Source organism: Carettochelys insculpta, chromosome 22, assembly GCF_033958435.1.
Source record: "Carettochelys insculpta isolate YL-2023 chromosome 22, ASM3395843v1, whole genome shotgun sequence".
Classification (NCBI taxonomy): domain Eukaryota; kingdom Metazoa; phylum Chordata; order Testudines; family Carettochelyidae; genus Carettochelys; species Carettochelys insculpta.
Window position 1 is genome coordinate 13,358,032 of NC_134158.1, and position 12,066 is coordinate 13,370,097.

Here is a 12,066-nt window from a genome sequence, read left to right on the forward strand (position 1 = left end):
GCCCTGTACAAAGATGGCGGCGAGAGGAGAACGGAGCCGCACGGGCCCTCAACCAATATATCCGTCGCTCCACGGCGAAATGTGAATGTTGCTGTCCAATCAGCGGCCCCCTCATCCCCCGCCACCTCCTCTGGACACTCCGATTGGGGAAGAAGGCGGAAGCTCCTCCCCAGTCGGAAGCCGGGATTGGCTGCTTTCCAAGGTCATATGTGCGCGGGAGAGGCGCTGGGTTGGGGGCAATGGGGCTCGCTCAGGCTGGAGCAGGCGCTGGGGCGGCCCGGGAGCGAGGGGGGCGGAGCTTGGAGCAAAGTCGAGGGGCGGGGCCTGAGAAAGGGGCGGGACTTAGAGCGCGGGCGGAGCCGAGGGATGGGGCGGGGCTCCGGCCAGCGCTGTGCCCAGGCCATGGCCGAGCTGGCGGAGCTGCGACGGGCGCTGGACGAGCGGCTGCTGCACATGCTGGGGGCGCTGGAGACGCTGCAGGACAAGAGGGAGGAGTTCAACCGCCGCGTGGAGCAGGTGGGACCGGGGGGGGTCGCATCGGCCCCCAAGTACCCCAGCCTCCCACCGACCCACCCCTGTGCCCCGCACCGCCCCGATCCCGCTTTCCTGCCCCCTAACACTCTACAGTCCCAGTGCCCTATTGCCGGCTGCCCCCTTCCCCCGCCCCCAACGTCGTCCAGGCCCCTTCCCGACCCCATTGCCCGGGTGAGCTGCAGCTCCTGACCCCTTCGCTTGTGTCCCTCCACGCAGGGCTGGTTCTCGCTCTCCAAGGCCCGCTTCGCCATGGGCTGCAAGTCCGTCTCTGCCCTGCAGTACGGGGCCCACATGGAGCCCCAGGTCCGGGTGTGCACCAGGTGAGAGCGAGGGGCTGCGGGTCGGGAATGAGGGGCACCGGCGGGACAGGGGCTGGAGTCCGGAGTGAGGGGCACCGGCAGGGCTGGGGGGGGGGCAGGAGCTGGGGGTCGGGAGTGAGGGGCACCGGCAGGGCTGGGGGGGGGCAGGAGCCGGGGGTCGGGAGTGAGGGGCACCGGCAGGGCTGGGAGGGGCAGGAGCTGGGGGTCGGGAGTGAGGGGCACTAGCAGCCTGGGCCTCATGCCTGCAGCCTCGTGTAAATCCCAGCTTCAGAACGGGCACAGATAGGGTGAACACTCTCCACTTCAGCGCTCGGTGACCTGGGCCAGGCTGGGTTCTCGGGGACCTTGTCTGTCTGTCGTGTAAGGAGAGACATGGGGCTGGCAGGGCTCCCAGAAGTCCCCAGCTGGGTCCCCTCTAATTTCCATCCATGGGTGGAATAAATGTTATGTGCTCCAAGGTCTACGTGGATGTGCACCCCCGTAGAGACACCCACTGCCGGCTGGGGACACTCAGCTCATCTGCTGGGCAGCCCCTGAACCTCTCCTGGATGGCCACTCAGTGCCCCACTGCCAAGGGAACGCCAGCCCCCAGGTCTGGCCCCCACAGACAGAGAGGACTGAGTCTCTCCAGCCAAGCCCTGCCTGGGGTTTGTCCGACCTGCTCTTAAAATGTTCCCTGACGGGGACCCCACAGCCTCCGTCTGAGACCGTCGCCAGAGCCGGCCCACCTGGAGTTAGGATGTTTCTGCCGATATCCAACCCCCATCTCCTGCTGCAGGTGGTGACCTTGTGGCTGGTCCTGCCTGGGGCAGGTCTGGAGAACACCTGGTCCTGGCCTCTTCCTAGCACCCCAGGGTGAGGGGTGTGGTTGAACACCTAGTCACCCCCCAGCGCTCTAGCCAGTCCGTCTGGTCCAGGGGGGAGGCAGATGCAGAGGGGGCCAAGGCTGTGCTTTACTCATTCCAGCCAGGGACAGAGTGGGCCAGTCACCTTCCAGGTGATCCCAGGAGACTTGGCCCCGGCTGCGAAGACGGCTGAGGAGTCGCCAGCTGGGGAGGGAACCAGGACACAAGACCCAGGTGACCTAAGGAACTTCAGCTGGTCCCCAGGGCTGGGCTGGCGGGAGAGCAGGAACAGTAAGGGGTTGGGAGGGGCAAGCCCAGGCATAGGGTAGCAGGGGCAGGGAGGAGGTCAGTAATGAGTGCAATGGTAAGGCAGGGGGAGCCCAAGGCCAGGCTGGCAGGGGCTCTGGGTCGGGAGTGAGGGGCCCTGGCAGATGGGGGGCACTGTGAAGTACTTACTGTTCACTGTTTCTAGTCATGCGGCGGCGAAAGGGTCCTGGGGCAGCAGAGGATCCTGGGCCCCTGAGTGGGGCAGCCCCCAAGCACCCTGCTGCCCAGCATGGGGCCTCCCCACAGGACCCACTGACCTGGTTTGGGATCCTGGTGCCACAGAGCCTCCGACAGGCTCAGAACAGCTTCAAAGAGGGTGAGTCCAGAGCACCCCCTGGAAGGGACAGGCCCCAGCCCCATTCACAGAAACCTAGGGCTGGAAGGGACCATAGGAGGTCATTGAGTCCAGCCCCCTGCCCAAAGCAGGATCAACCCCAACTAAGTCATCCCAGGCAGAAACTTGCCAAGCCGGGACTTAAAAACCTCTGGGGATGGAGAGTCCACCACCTCCATAGGCAAAGCATTCCAGTGCTTCACCTCCCTCCTGGGGAAGTAGTTGTTCCTAATATCTAACCTACACCTCTCCCTCTTCAACTTCAGACCATTGCTCCTTGTTCTGCCGTCTGACACCAGTGAGAACAGGTTCTCATCATCTCCTTTAGAGCTCCCCTTCAGGAAGTTGAAGGCTGCTATTAAATCACCCCTCAGTCTTCTCTTCTGGAAACTAAACAAGCCCAAAATCCCTCAGCCCCTCAATCATTTTTATTGCCCTCTGCTGAACTTGCTCCAGAAGATCCACCTCCTTTTTATACGGGGAGGCCCAAAACTGGGCCCAATATTCCAGATGTGGCCTGACCTGTGCCAAATAGAGGGAATAACCACTTCTCTAGATGTGCTGGAAATCCTGCTCCTAAGGCACCCTAGTGTGCCGTTAGCCTTCCCTGTCCCCAGAGCCAGCAGGGACCTGCCCTAGGGCTGGATGGAAGCAGCACCCTGTGGAGGAAACCGCTGCATCACTTCCTGCCCCTCTGAGCCAGCCAGTCCTGCAGTGGGGAGGCAGCACCCCCAGGAAGGGACAGGCCCCTTCCCCAGCTACTCCTTACCCTGAGGCCAGAGGGGAGCCAATGCCCCCAGGAAGGGACAGGCCCCTGCCCCAGCCAGACCTTGCCCTGGAGCTGGAGGGGTGGGGCGCCCCCACCCCTCTCTCCTGACCCCCGTCTCTCTGCAGGGATTCTCCTGGCCGGGGAAATCGCCAGCCTGCAGAGCGAGATTGAGGTGCTGCGGGTGCAGTATCGGGTGCTGCTGGAGAGGAAGCACCAGCTGCTGGCAGCAGAGGGGTAGCACAGCCTGTGGGACCCCTGGACACAGCAGGACTGGGGTGGGGTGGGTGCGTGCTGGCTGCATTGTAACCATCAATAAACTGGGATCTCTGCTCTGGCGGGCTGTCCGTCCATGCCAGGGGCTGCCTCCCCCCATGCACCGTGGGGGGGTGTGGGGCAGGACTGGGAAATGCCAAAGACCAGAAGTCTTTAAGAGAAAAAGCTGCTTCTCTCTACTACTTGCCCCAGCCTCCCTTCCGCCCAGCTGGGAGGGGAACCATCTCTGGGGCAGGGGCGAGTGGCTATAGCAGCTGGGAGCCTGGACACCTAGGTTCTAGCTTTGGCAGGGGAGTGAGAGCTAGGGGGTAGCATGGTAGGGTGCCTGGGTTTTGACTAGACTGGCAGCTCAGCCCAGCTGCAGCACGAGGCAGATGGGGGCTGGGTGCGTGGTGCAGCGATGCTGAGGTTGCTGGGCAGTGACAGGGTGGGGGGCTGGGGATGTGCAGTAACAGCCCATTGGGGCAGCCCTCCCACCCATGAGGGGCTAGAAAGAGCTGTGCTGGGCTGCACCCACAGAATTGCCATGGAGGTGGTGGGGGGAGTGGCCACAGCCATGCAGTACCTGGGGCAACGGCCCATGTAGTGCCCCAAGGTGCCACTGCTGGTTGGGGGAGGGGTGGGAGGCACAGGGCCCCTGTGCCCCACAGCTGGATGCCAGGCTGGCCCAGCCCTGCAGAAGGCACCACTGCTTGCCCCCACACAGGCTAGTGGTCAGGAGTCCTGGTTTTCACCTGGGTGGGAAGGGGCTGGTCTCTTTCCTTGGGCCCACGGCCAGCCCCAGAAACAGGAGGAGGGGCTGTCACTGAGCTGCAGCCTGGCCAGGGAAGCTCTCGGGCCCAAGTGATTTGGGGGAGGTAGATGGGGGGCCAGGAGCCAGGCCTCCTCTGTGCTCTATGGGGCAGTGAGGGGCTGGAGTGGGGAGCCAGGCTGCCCGGGAGGGCAGGGTACTGAGCACACACAAGCACAGCTGAGTGGTTGTGAATGGTGGGGTAGGAGTCTAGCAGGGAGGAGGGAGCAGCAGTTAGTGTGTGGGGGGAGGTGCTGGCAGATGTAGTGGGCACAGGTCTCCCTCCCACCCCGCGGCAGCCACCCCCCCACCCCTGCCCCTTTGGCTGCCTGGGGCAGACCTGGCAACCCCCCTGAGAAGCTGCCCCTAACCCCACCCCCACGGCCCATCCTGCACAGCCCCCAGCCCTCTGTTACTCACCCCCTCCCTGCCCATGGGAGGTGTTCAGCCCCCATACCTGTGCCAAGGCAGGGAAAGCTGCCCCCCACCCCCCAGCTGTGAGGCATGACAGACATTACCACCCCCCGAGCCAGGGCTAGGTGAGCTCTGCTCCTGCTGGCAGGTGTGAGCAGGCCCTAGAGGTGGCAGTATCTCTACTGCATTAAGGCCCCCGCCACCGCACAGTACCCCAGACTGCCCCTGCCCCACTCTAACACCAGGCTGTTCCCAGCCAGAGGAGGGGGGCATAGGTCAGCAGAGACCAGGAGGGAAGGTCACTTCAAGGGCCTGTCCTGTCCTGTCCTCTGCCTCCAAACAGGGTAGCGGGGATAGAGCTGAGGGGCTAGGGCCTGCACCACCCTGGGGGGGCGCAGCTGGGGGAGGAGGGGAGCTAGGAACACACACAGGCCACCCCCTACTAAACATCGCTACAAATTTATTACAGAGCTGTTTGTTTTTCAAGTACAGTTGAAAAGTAACGACCAGCTTCCCCAGGAGCACAGAGCGGCTGGGCGCCCGCAGGGCCCTGCCTGTGGCACTGGCAGAGGTGGAGGAGCCTGGGGGAGCCAGCTGCCCTGCTCGGGGACGGCGGCCCACAGCGCCTCTGCATAAAAATATAGAGTTCTCTGGGGAGGGGGGTCCCCGCTTGGCAAGAGATAAATAGGAGAGAGTGGAGAAGGAAGGAGTCTGTACACCAGGGGCAGCGTGCGCCCAGCCGCCCTGTGAGCGGAGCCCGCAGAGGACAGCCAGCGGTGCTACCCCACCCCCAGGGTGGCCAGGCCACAATGTACCCCACAGGAGGCGGCAATGGCTCCCCCAGGGCAGGGCCCCTGCCCCCTGCAGGTCAGGCTTTCCCTGAGGGGAAGAGGAAGGGCAGGGCAGAGCTGCCAGGAGGCAGTGGAGTCGCCCTGGGCAGCCCTGCCCTATTCGGAGGGAGGCTGGGCCCCCATGGCTGGGCTGGAGGGAGGCTGGGCCCCACGTGGCTTTGGGAGGCTATACCCTAGGCGCTCTGGGGCTGTGAAAGGCCCTGACCCCTCTGTGGGGGGCTCAGAGGCCGGGCAGGAGTTACAGCAGCTGGCAGGAGGTCTTCTTGCGTCCGCGCTTGGCCTGCAGGGCAGCCCGGGTGGCCATCTCAAACACCTCGCGCACCCCGTCCTTTGTCTTGGCCGAGCACTCCAAGTACCCAAAGGCGCTGATGCGGTTGGCCATGTCCCGGCCCTCCTCCGGCTTCACTGGCTCCTGTGGGGCACCAACAGTGTTCAGCGCCCAGGTCTGCCCACACAGGGCAGGGGCTGGGACCCAGGTGGCCTCCTGGGCTCCCCTGCCCCCCCACAGTGGGGGTCTGGTCACCAGGACTCCTGGGCTCCGTCCTGTGCTGGGGGCCCAGTGGGGGTCTGGCAGGTTAGAGCAGGCCAAGAGCCAGTGCAGCCAGCCCAGCTGGAGCCAGAGGTTAGATGGGGGAGTGATGAACGGGGGTGGGGGGGGGTGGGGAGGGGCAGGCACTCTCTTCAGGGCTGCTGGGGGGGCTGCCTCTGGCTCGGCCCGGGGACTCACCTGCTTCATCTTGGCCAGCTCGCGGCGCGTGTGCTCGTCGTTGCGCAGGTCCTTCTTGTTCCCCACCAGGATGATGGGCACATTGGGGCAGAAATGCTTCACCTCCGGGGTCCACTTCTCAGGGATGTTCTCTGCACAGGGAGCAGGATCAGCACCAGAGCCCCAGCTTGCTTGCCCAGCCCTGCTCCCCAGGCTGCGCCTTCCCCCCATTTGCAGGGAAGGGAGTGGTGCCTAGTGGCTAGGGCAGGAGCCAATACCACGAGCCTCTTGGCTAGATGTGCCAGGGCAGGCTCTGCCCATGCCAAGATCCTGGCTGTGGCCACAGTGGTGGGGACCCAGCCGGTCCCCCCAGGGTGCCCTGCACTCACCCAAGCTGTCAGGGCTGTCAATAGAGAAGCACATGAGAATGACGTCCGTGTCGGGGTAGGACAGGGGTCTCAGGCGGTCGTAGTCCTCCTGGCCAGCCGTATCCCAGAGCGCGAGCTCCACCTGCGGAGACCTGGTGGTAACTGACAGCCCCATGGCCACAGGCTCCAGCTCCCACTGGGAAGTCACTCGCTTGGTCTGGCCAGACCTGCCATGGTTCTCAGCCAACTGCTCCTCTCACCCCTCCTGGGCACCCTGCCAGGGCTTGCAGCCACCACCATGCAGAGCAGAAGCTCCAGGCGGGGCCTGAGCTGCAGACGCCAGCAACCCACTGGCCAGAGTTCAGCACTGGCTGGCCTGCTCTCAGGACAGCGGCAATGCTAATGGGCTGCAGCCAGCTTCCCCCAGCAGAGTCCCGAGTGTTCCAGAAACCCTGAGCCAAGGACCAGCCCTGGTCCCCCACCTGGGGATGCACCCCCCAGGTCAAACACTCCATACACCCCCCAGGCCTCTATCACTGGCTCAGGGGGACCCCAAGCCCTCCTTCTCTAGTCTGGCTGTTCTGTGTCTCCATAGTCTCCCTTGCTCAGCCATGCGTCACAGCACAGCCTCTCCCCTACCCTGAGTCCCAGGAAGGGCTGCCCAGCAGAGGGCCAGGCTGCACAGGCAGCTGGGGGTGAGGCAAGGGCATGCTCCGCCCCACCTGCTGCGGTGCCCCCAGGGAGGGAGACGAGGGCCCCTGGTGACCATCTCAGACTCGGCAGACTTTGCTCAGGCCATGCAAGCCCCTGTTGACACTGCTCCCTGCCCATCAATTGTAGGGAGCTGCATGGGGCAGGGGCTGTGGCTATTCCAAGGGACACTGCTCAGGTTCAGGGCAGGAGGCCCATATGTCCCACGTCAGCTAGGACAAGCCATCCCCACCATCCACACATCTGGCAGAGGTGGGGTGTGGGACAAGCGGCCATCCCAGCCCTGGTCAGGGAGGAGAGGGGAGGGCTCAGGTAAGCCACAAGTAGAGCTCAGAGAAGTGTGTTGGGGGCCCCAGCTAGCCCCCTGCTCAGCTGGCCCAAAGCCAGTCAGCTGCCACCCAGCTCTGCTCCCTGTGGTAAAACACCTGCCCCAGGCAGCTCCAGGCCCCAGTACCTGTTTGCCGTCCACCTCAATGTCAGCTACATAGTTCTCGAAGACTGTGGGGACATAGACCTCAGGGAATTGGTCCTTGCTGAACACGATGAGCAGACATGTCTTGCCACAGGCACCATCTCCCACGATGACCAGTTTCTTCCGTATGGCAGCCATCTCTGGTAGAGGGAAGGGACATGCATCACAAACCTGAACTGGGAGGGCCTGGCCCACTGGAGGTATGTGCCAGGGAAGGCACAGGGCCCAGATGCCTCCAAGGAAAGCCACCACTGGCCACCAGAACCAGGTGAGCACTCCCTGGGGCATGGGAGCCAGCCCAGGGGAATGTGACAGGGAGTGATCAGCTAGGAACAGAGCTATGCTTGGTTGCACAGGGGAATTGACCAGCCCAGCACCCTCCCCACAGACTTCCCAGCTCCAGTCAAGCCTCTGCCCTGCTCCTCTGTCGGCAATTCCGGCCCACAAGCCGGGCTCAACTCCGGGTTCTGCAGGGATGACTGGAACAGACAGAGCAAAACTAGCCTTTATGGAGCTGGAGACTGGGAATCCAGAGCTCTGAGGTTCACACACGCCATGGCCCCCAAGCCAGCCACCAGAAGCCAGGGAAGCCAGCACCAAACCCCATTTTAGGCAGCTGAGAATTCTTACCCTGGTGCCTCAGTTTCTCCACTTATTCTCCTACCCTTTGATTAAGCTATCAGCTCCCCAGGGTGGGATCTGTTGCAAAACAATTCCTCACTCCTCCCAGACTTGCAGGAGGCTATGCAGTGCAGCTAGTAAATACAGAAGGGGAGGTAGGGAATGGAACTCCAGAGACCTGGGGTCTGTTCTTGCTTACCACAGGTGGTTACACATTAGCTACTCTAGTTATGCCACAGTTTCCCCCTTTCAGAGCAGGGAGATTCCCCAGCAAAACCCTGGGAGTTCTGCAGAGGCTCAGCACAAGGTGCTGCTGGCTATTTACTGGCAGCCATAACACTGGCACAGTCACTCAGCAACTTGCTAATTTCTGTCCCACTTGCCTAGGGGTGGCTGGTTTAAACCTCTGCAGAGCTGCAGCCACAGACAGGCCAGGGCACTCAAGTAAAGCTATATTCCACTTACAGCTCAGAGTCCTGGTGCTAATGTCTGAGATCTAGCCCTGTTCTACCATATCCTAGCTGCACTGCTCAGCTGCTAGCTTTCCGGAGCCAGGCAGTCCCAGGCCAAACCCAACCCTTGTGTTTTTAAGGGAGGAGGGGCCCAGCCCCGGGGTGATTCACCACTTTGGCCACCAGGCTGCAACAGGAAGTTTCAGTGGCAGGCAAGTTACACCCACAGTTGGAGTGTGAAGCTGCATCCCCAGGATCACCCAGCCGCACTTGGAAAAACTTAGACAAGCCCTTCCCAGCAGCCCTGAAATTACCAGCCTGCTGCTGACACAAGCTGCCCTGCTCAGCCTGGCCTCTCCTACATAGAGCTTTCAGGACTTGGAGATTAGGACACAGGAACAACAAGCAACATGAGCTCAGACCACTGGCCCAGCCAATACAGAGTCCTGTCTAACAGTGCCAGACCTTCAGGGGAATGAGTACAACAGGGCAGTTATCAAGCGTTCTGCCCCAGGATGTGGCAGTTGGAGGATCTGGGGCACCAGGAACATGACGTTACAGCCAACTCTTGGCTCCACCCTCCAGGAACTTCTCACAATGCACATCCCCTGTCGGCAAGTTCCGCAGGCCAACTGTGCTGGTCGAGATCCCGCCTTCTGTCCCCATGTTCAGAGTGAAACATAAACCCTCTTCAGAGGTGGAGGTCTGAACTGCTGGGGAACCACCACTATGTGCATTAAGCTGAACTAGCAAGGAAAAAATCCTGTGAAGAGCTAGTAAATCCCAAATGAACAAGATTCAGGTTTCTAGGCCTTGGGAGTGGCTGGGGGGACGGAGGAGAGATGGAGAACAAGGCAGTTTTTCCAAGGCACAGGAGCTGGAAGCATCAAGACCAAGAGATCTGGTGAAGATTTAAATCCTGAGCACTCACCTCATTGTACAGGGAGGGAAACCAAGGCACAGAAGTGCACGAAGGAGTTAGTGGTAGAGCTGGGACTAAAACCTGTGTCCTAGGCTCCTGCCCTCACCTCATCTATTCCTAGCCTGGGATCGTTAGGCAGGACACCAGACCCCTGGGCACAGACATAAAGTCATCTATCTCAAGAGGCTGATTCAAACCCAAACCTGGATTGAGCAGCCAGCCACTAGGCTTGACAGGCACGAGCAGTGTGAACCCTGGGGTGACAGAGGGGCAGCAGACTCAGCGAGCCCCAAGCTGAGGTGCCAATTCAGGGCTGAGAACACCAAGGTCTTCAGGACCAGAGACTGAGGGCTGGTAACTTTGGGGCCAGCAAGGGTGCTGTGTCCAGCCTGGTGGATCAAACAGCAAAGGACCACAAGAACAAGGGAGGGGCATCGCAAGAAGGGGCCCTCCCAAAACGCTCTGTCTCCCTGGCTTGGGAGTTGTCTTTCTGCACGCACCAGGAAGTGCAGCAGTGAATGCTAAAGGCCAGGCCATAGCGGATAACAGGGAGAGCCAGGCTGGGGTCACGGCATCCCCTCAAATTCACCTAGAGAGGAGTGTGGGGGTACAGGGTGTGCATGGCTGGGCCCCCACACACCAGAGAGAATTATCACATGAGGAGGAGACTCGCACCCAGCCCAGAGGCCAGGACTTGCCCCGCCCCACAGGCCCTGTGCCCCAGGTTGAGGGATCCCCAGCCAGGACAGGAGATGCTCGTCCGAACCCAGCCAGGATAACGAGGGGAGAGGGACGAGACAAGTCCAGGCCACCCCACCACCCAGACCCAGCAAGCCCCAGACCCAAGATGGGGCCCCTCCCCCACGCAGAGCTCACCCCCTGCACAGCCTCTGCCACATAGACACGCCCTTCCCTCCCGAAGGGAAACGGCTCGTGCTCCCCCGCCCTTCCTGGTCACGCATGCGCAGAAAAGAGTCTAGACCGCACCCACGATTCTCTTCTCCCCCACCTTCAGTGCCTCCCGGGCCACACCCCCTCCCGTGGCTCCCAGCCAATCAGCGGCCACTTCCTCCCATAGGCCGAGCGGCCCCGGGGCGCGTGACCCTCCCCCACCACACACAACCCCCCCAACCGTCCACGACCGGCGCATGCGCACTACGACCCCCACCCTTCCCAACCACCGTCCAACAACTAGCGCTGAACCGGACGCTGCGATGCGGCTCCCACGGTCCCTGCCCCGCACCGAACTCCGCTCACCACCGGGCGCGCTCGGCCACCTCCACTGCCGGCTCAGCCGCCGCCCGGACGCTCCAACCGCCTCCTCACGGCAGCCCCACCTCTTGCCCGACAGACAGCCTCAAAAGACCAATAGGAGTCCCTTTAAGTGCCCACTACCGCCAATCCCGACGGGGAGTGAGGCTGTCCTGCTTCAAAGCTCCGCCCATGACATGACAGGCAAAGGAGTTGGGCCAATAGAAACGAAGATATCCTAAAATCCAGCCAATGCCCGCGGAGGGCGGGGCTGGAGGTGGTCTGCCGTCCTGGTTCTCTTGATTGACCGCAGGCACCTCCCAACCGCTCCACTAGAGAGGGCCGAGGTAATAATGCCCCTCCCACGGTGAAGAGGGACCAATACGTATGTTGGCCGAATCAGGGTTGACCGAATCATCGTTAGAGGGCGGGGCAACAGGCTCACAAGCCGGTGTCGACTGATGATTGACTGGGACTTTTGCCAATGAAACAGGAATAAGCTAGAGGGACAGTGGATTGGCCTCAGGGAGGGTGGAAGGCATTTCCGGGACAGTCCCGCCGCAGGGCGGGTCTCCCACTGCTCCACGTGGCGCCAATCACTCTGACTGATAGCACGAAGCAGCCACTAGGAAGAGCGCTAGCGCCAAAGGCAGGCAGCTGACCTCGCCCAAAGCCTGGGGCTGCCGCGCTCCGCCCTGGCCCGTGACTGACAGCAGAGTAGGCCAATAACAGTGCTTCCCGCCTGCTAGGTACCCAGTTGCCTCCGGCAACGGCTTCCACGGAAACATGACCCGTCCCCACAATCCCAATAAAACCGGTCTCCGGCACGCTTCCCTGAGTAGCCCCGCCCCCTCAAGGAAACCCCGCCCCTTCCCCCTCTTCCAGAAAGCCCCCGCCCCCGCCAAGCCAGGCACGGAGCCCGACTCAGCAGAGGGGCACTTGGCACCTTGCCAGGCTGCCCTCCCCACAGCCGGCTGCCCGGAGGGGGGCCGAGGGGAGATGCTGCAGCACAAGGCTGATGGGGGCACCACAGGCCTGGCCCTGCCACCCCCACCTAACGAGGAGCTGAGCCGGGGCCTCCCCCCACTGCCGCCGGTCAAGGGCAG

The 12,066-nt window shown here is 62.3% G+C and overlaps 2 protein-coding genes across 4 annotated transcripts; one reads left to right on the forward strand and one right to left on the reverse strand.

The window, feature by feature from the left end:
• The first annotated feature begins 24 nt into the window (after positions 1–24).
• On the forward strand, positions 25–3,474 carry VMA22 (vacuolar ATPase assembly factor VMA22). Of its 2 annotated transcripts, none has more exons than XM_075017576.1 (5): positions 25–202; positions 751–854; positions 1,821–1,933; positions 2,172–2,342; positions 3,255–3,474. In XM_075017576.1, exons 1-5 carry the CDS (start codon positions 86–88, stop codon positions 3,365–3,367), a joined length of 618 nt encoding a protein of 205 aa, XP_074873677.1. In that variant the 5' UTR covers positions 25–85; the 3' UTR covers positions 3,368–3,474. The 2 variants fall into 2 exon arrangements, with proteins under 2 accessions (XP_074873677.1, XP_074873676.1); XM_075017575.1 differs by lacking the exon at positions 25–202 and adding an exon at positions 352–516 and having other exon boundaries at positions 3,255–3,472.
• A 1,575-nt stretch (positions 3,475–5,049) lies between these two features.
• On the reverse strand, positions 5,050–11,122 carry LOC142025092 (transforming protein RhoA-like). Of its 2 annotated transcripts, none has more exons than XM_075017581.1 (5): positions 10,967–11,122; positions 7,697–7,854; positions 6,553–6,673; positions 6,185–6,315; positions 5,050–5,869 (listed from the first exon to the last, which is right to left on the reverse strand). In XM_075017581.1, the coding sequence occupies exons 2-5, from the start codon at positions 7,850–7,852 to the stop codon at positions 5,696–5,698; spliced, it is 582 nt and encodes a 193-aa protein (XP_074873682.1). In that variant the 5' UTR covers positions 7,853–7,854; positions 10,967–11,122; the 3' UTR covers positions 5,050–5,695. The 2 variants fall into 2 exon arrangements, with proteins under 2 accessions (XP_074873682.1, XP_074873683.1); XM_075017582.1 differs by having other exon boundaries at positions 10,953–11,094.
• Positions 11,123–12,066: the final 944 nt, after the last annotated feature.

Bases quoted from the DNA above. Each gene is read 5' to 3' on its own strand.
- VMA22 (XM_075017575.1), top strand. From the start codon at position 367: ATGGGGCGGGGCTCCGGCCAGCGCTGTGCCCAGGCCATGGCCGAGCTG. The intron at 517-750 runs GTGGGACCGGGG...CCCTCCACGCAG, and splicing joins TCAACCGCCGCGTGGAGCAG to GGCTGGTTCTCGCTCTCCAA. The intron at 2,343-3,254 runs GTGAGTCCAGAG...GTCTCTCTGCAG, and splicing joins TCAGAACAGCTTCAAAGAGG to GGATTCTCCTGGCCGGGGAA.
- LOC142025092 (XM_075017581.1), bottom strand. From the start codon at position 7,852: ATGGCTGCCATACGGAAGAAACTGGTCATCGTGGGAGATGGTGCCTGT. The intron at 6,316-6,552 runs GTGAGTGCAGGG...CTCCCTGTGCAG, and splicing joins TGACAGCCCTGACAGCTTGG to AGAACATCCCTGAGAAGTGG. The intron at 5,870-6,184 runs GTGAGTCCCCGG...GGTGCCCCACAG, and splicing joins AGCTGGCCAAGATGAAGCAG to GAGCCAGTGAAGCCGGAGGA.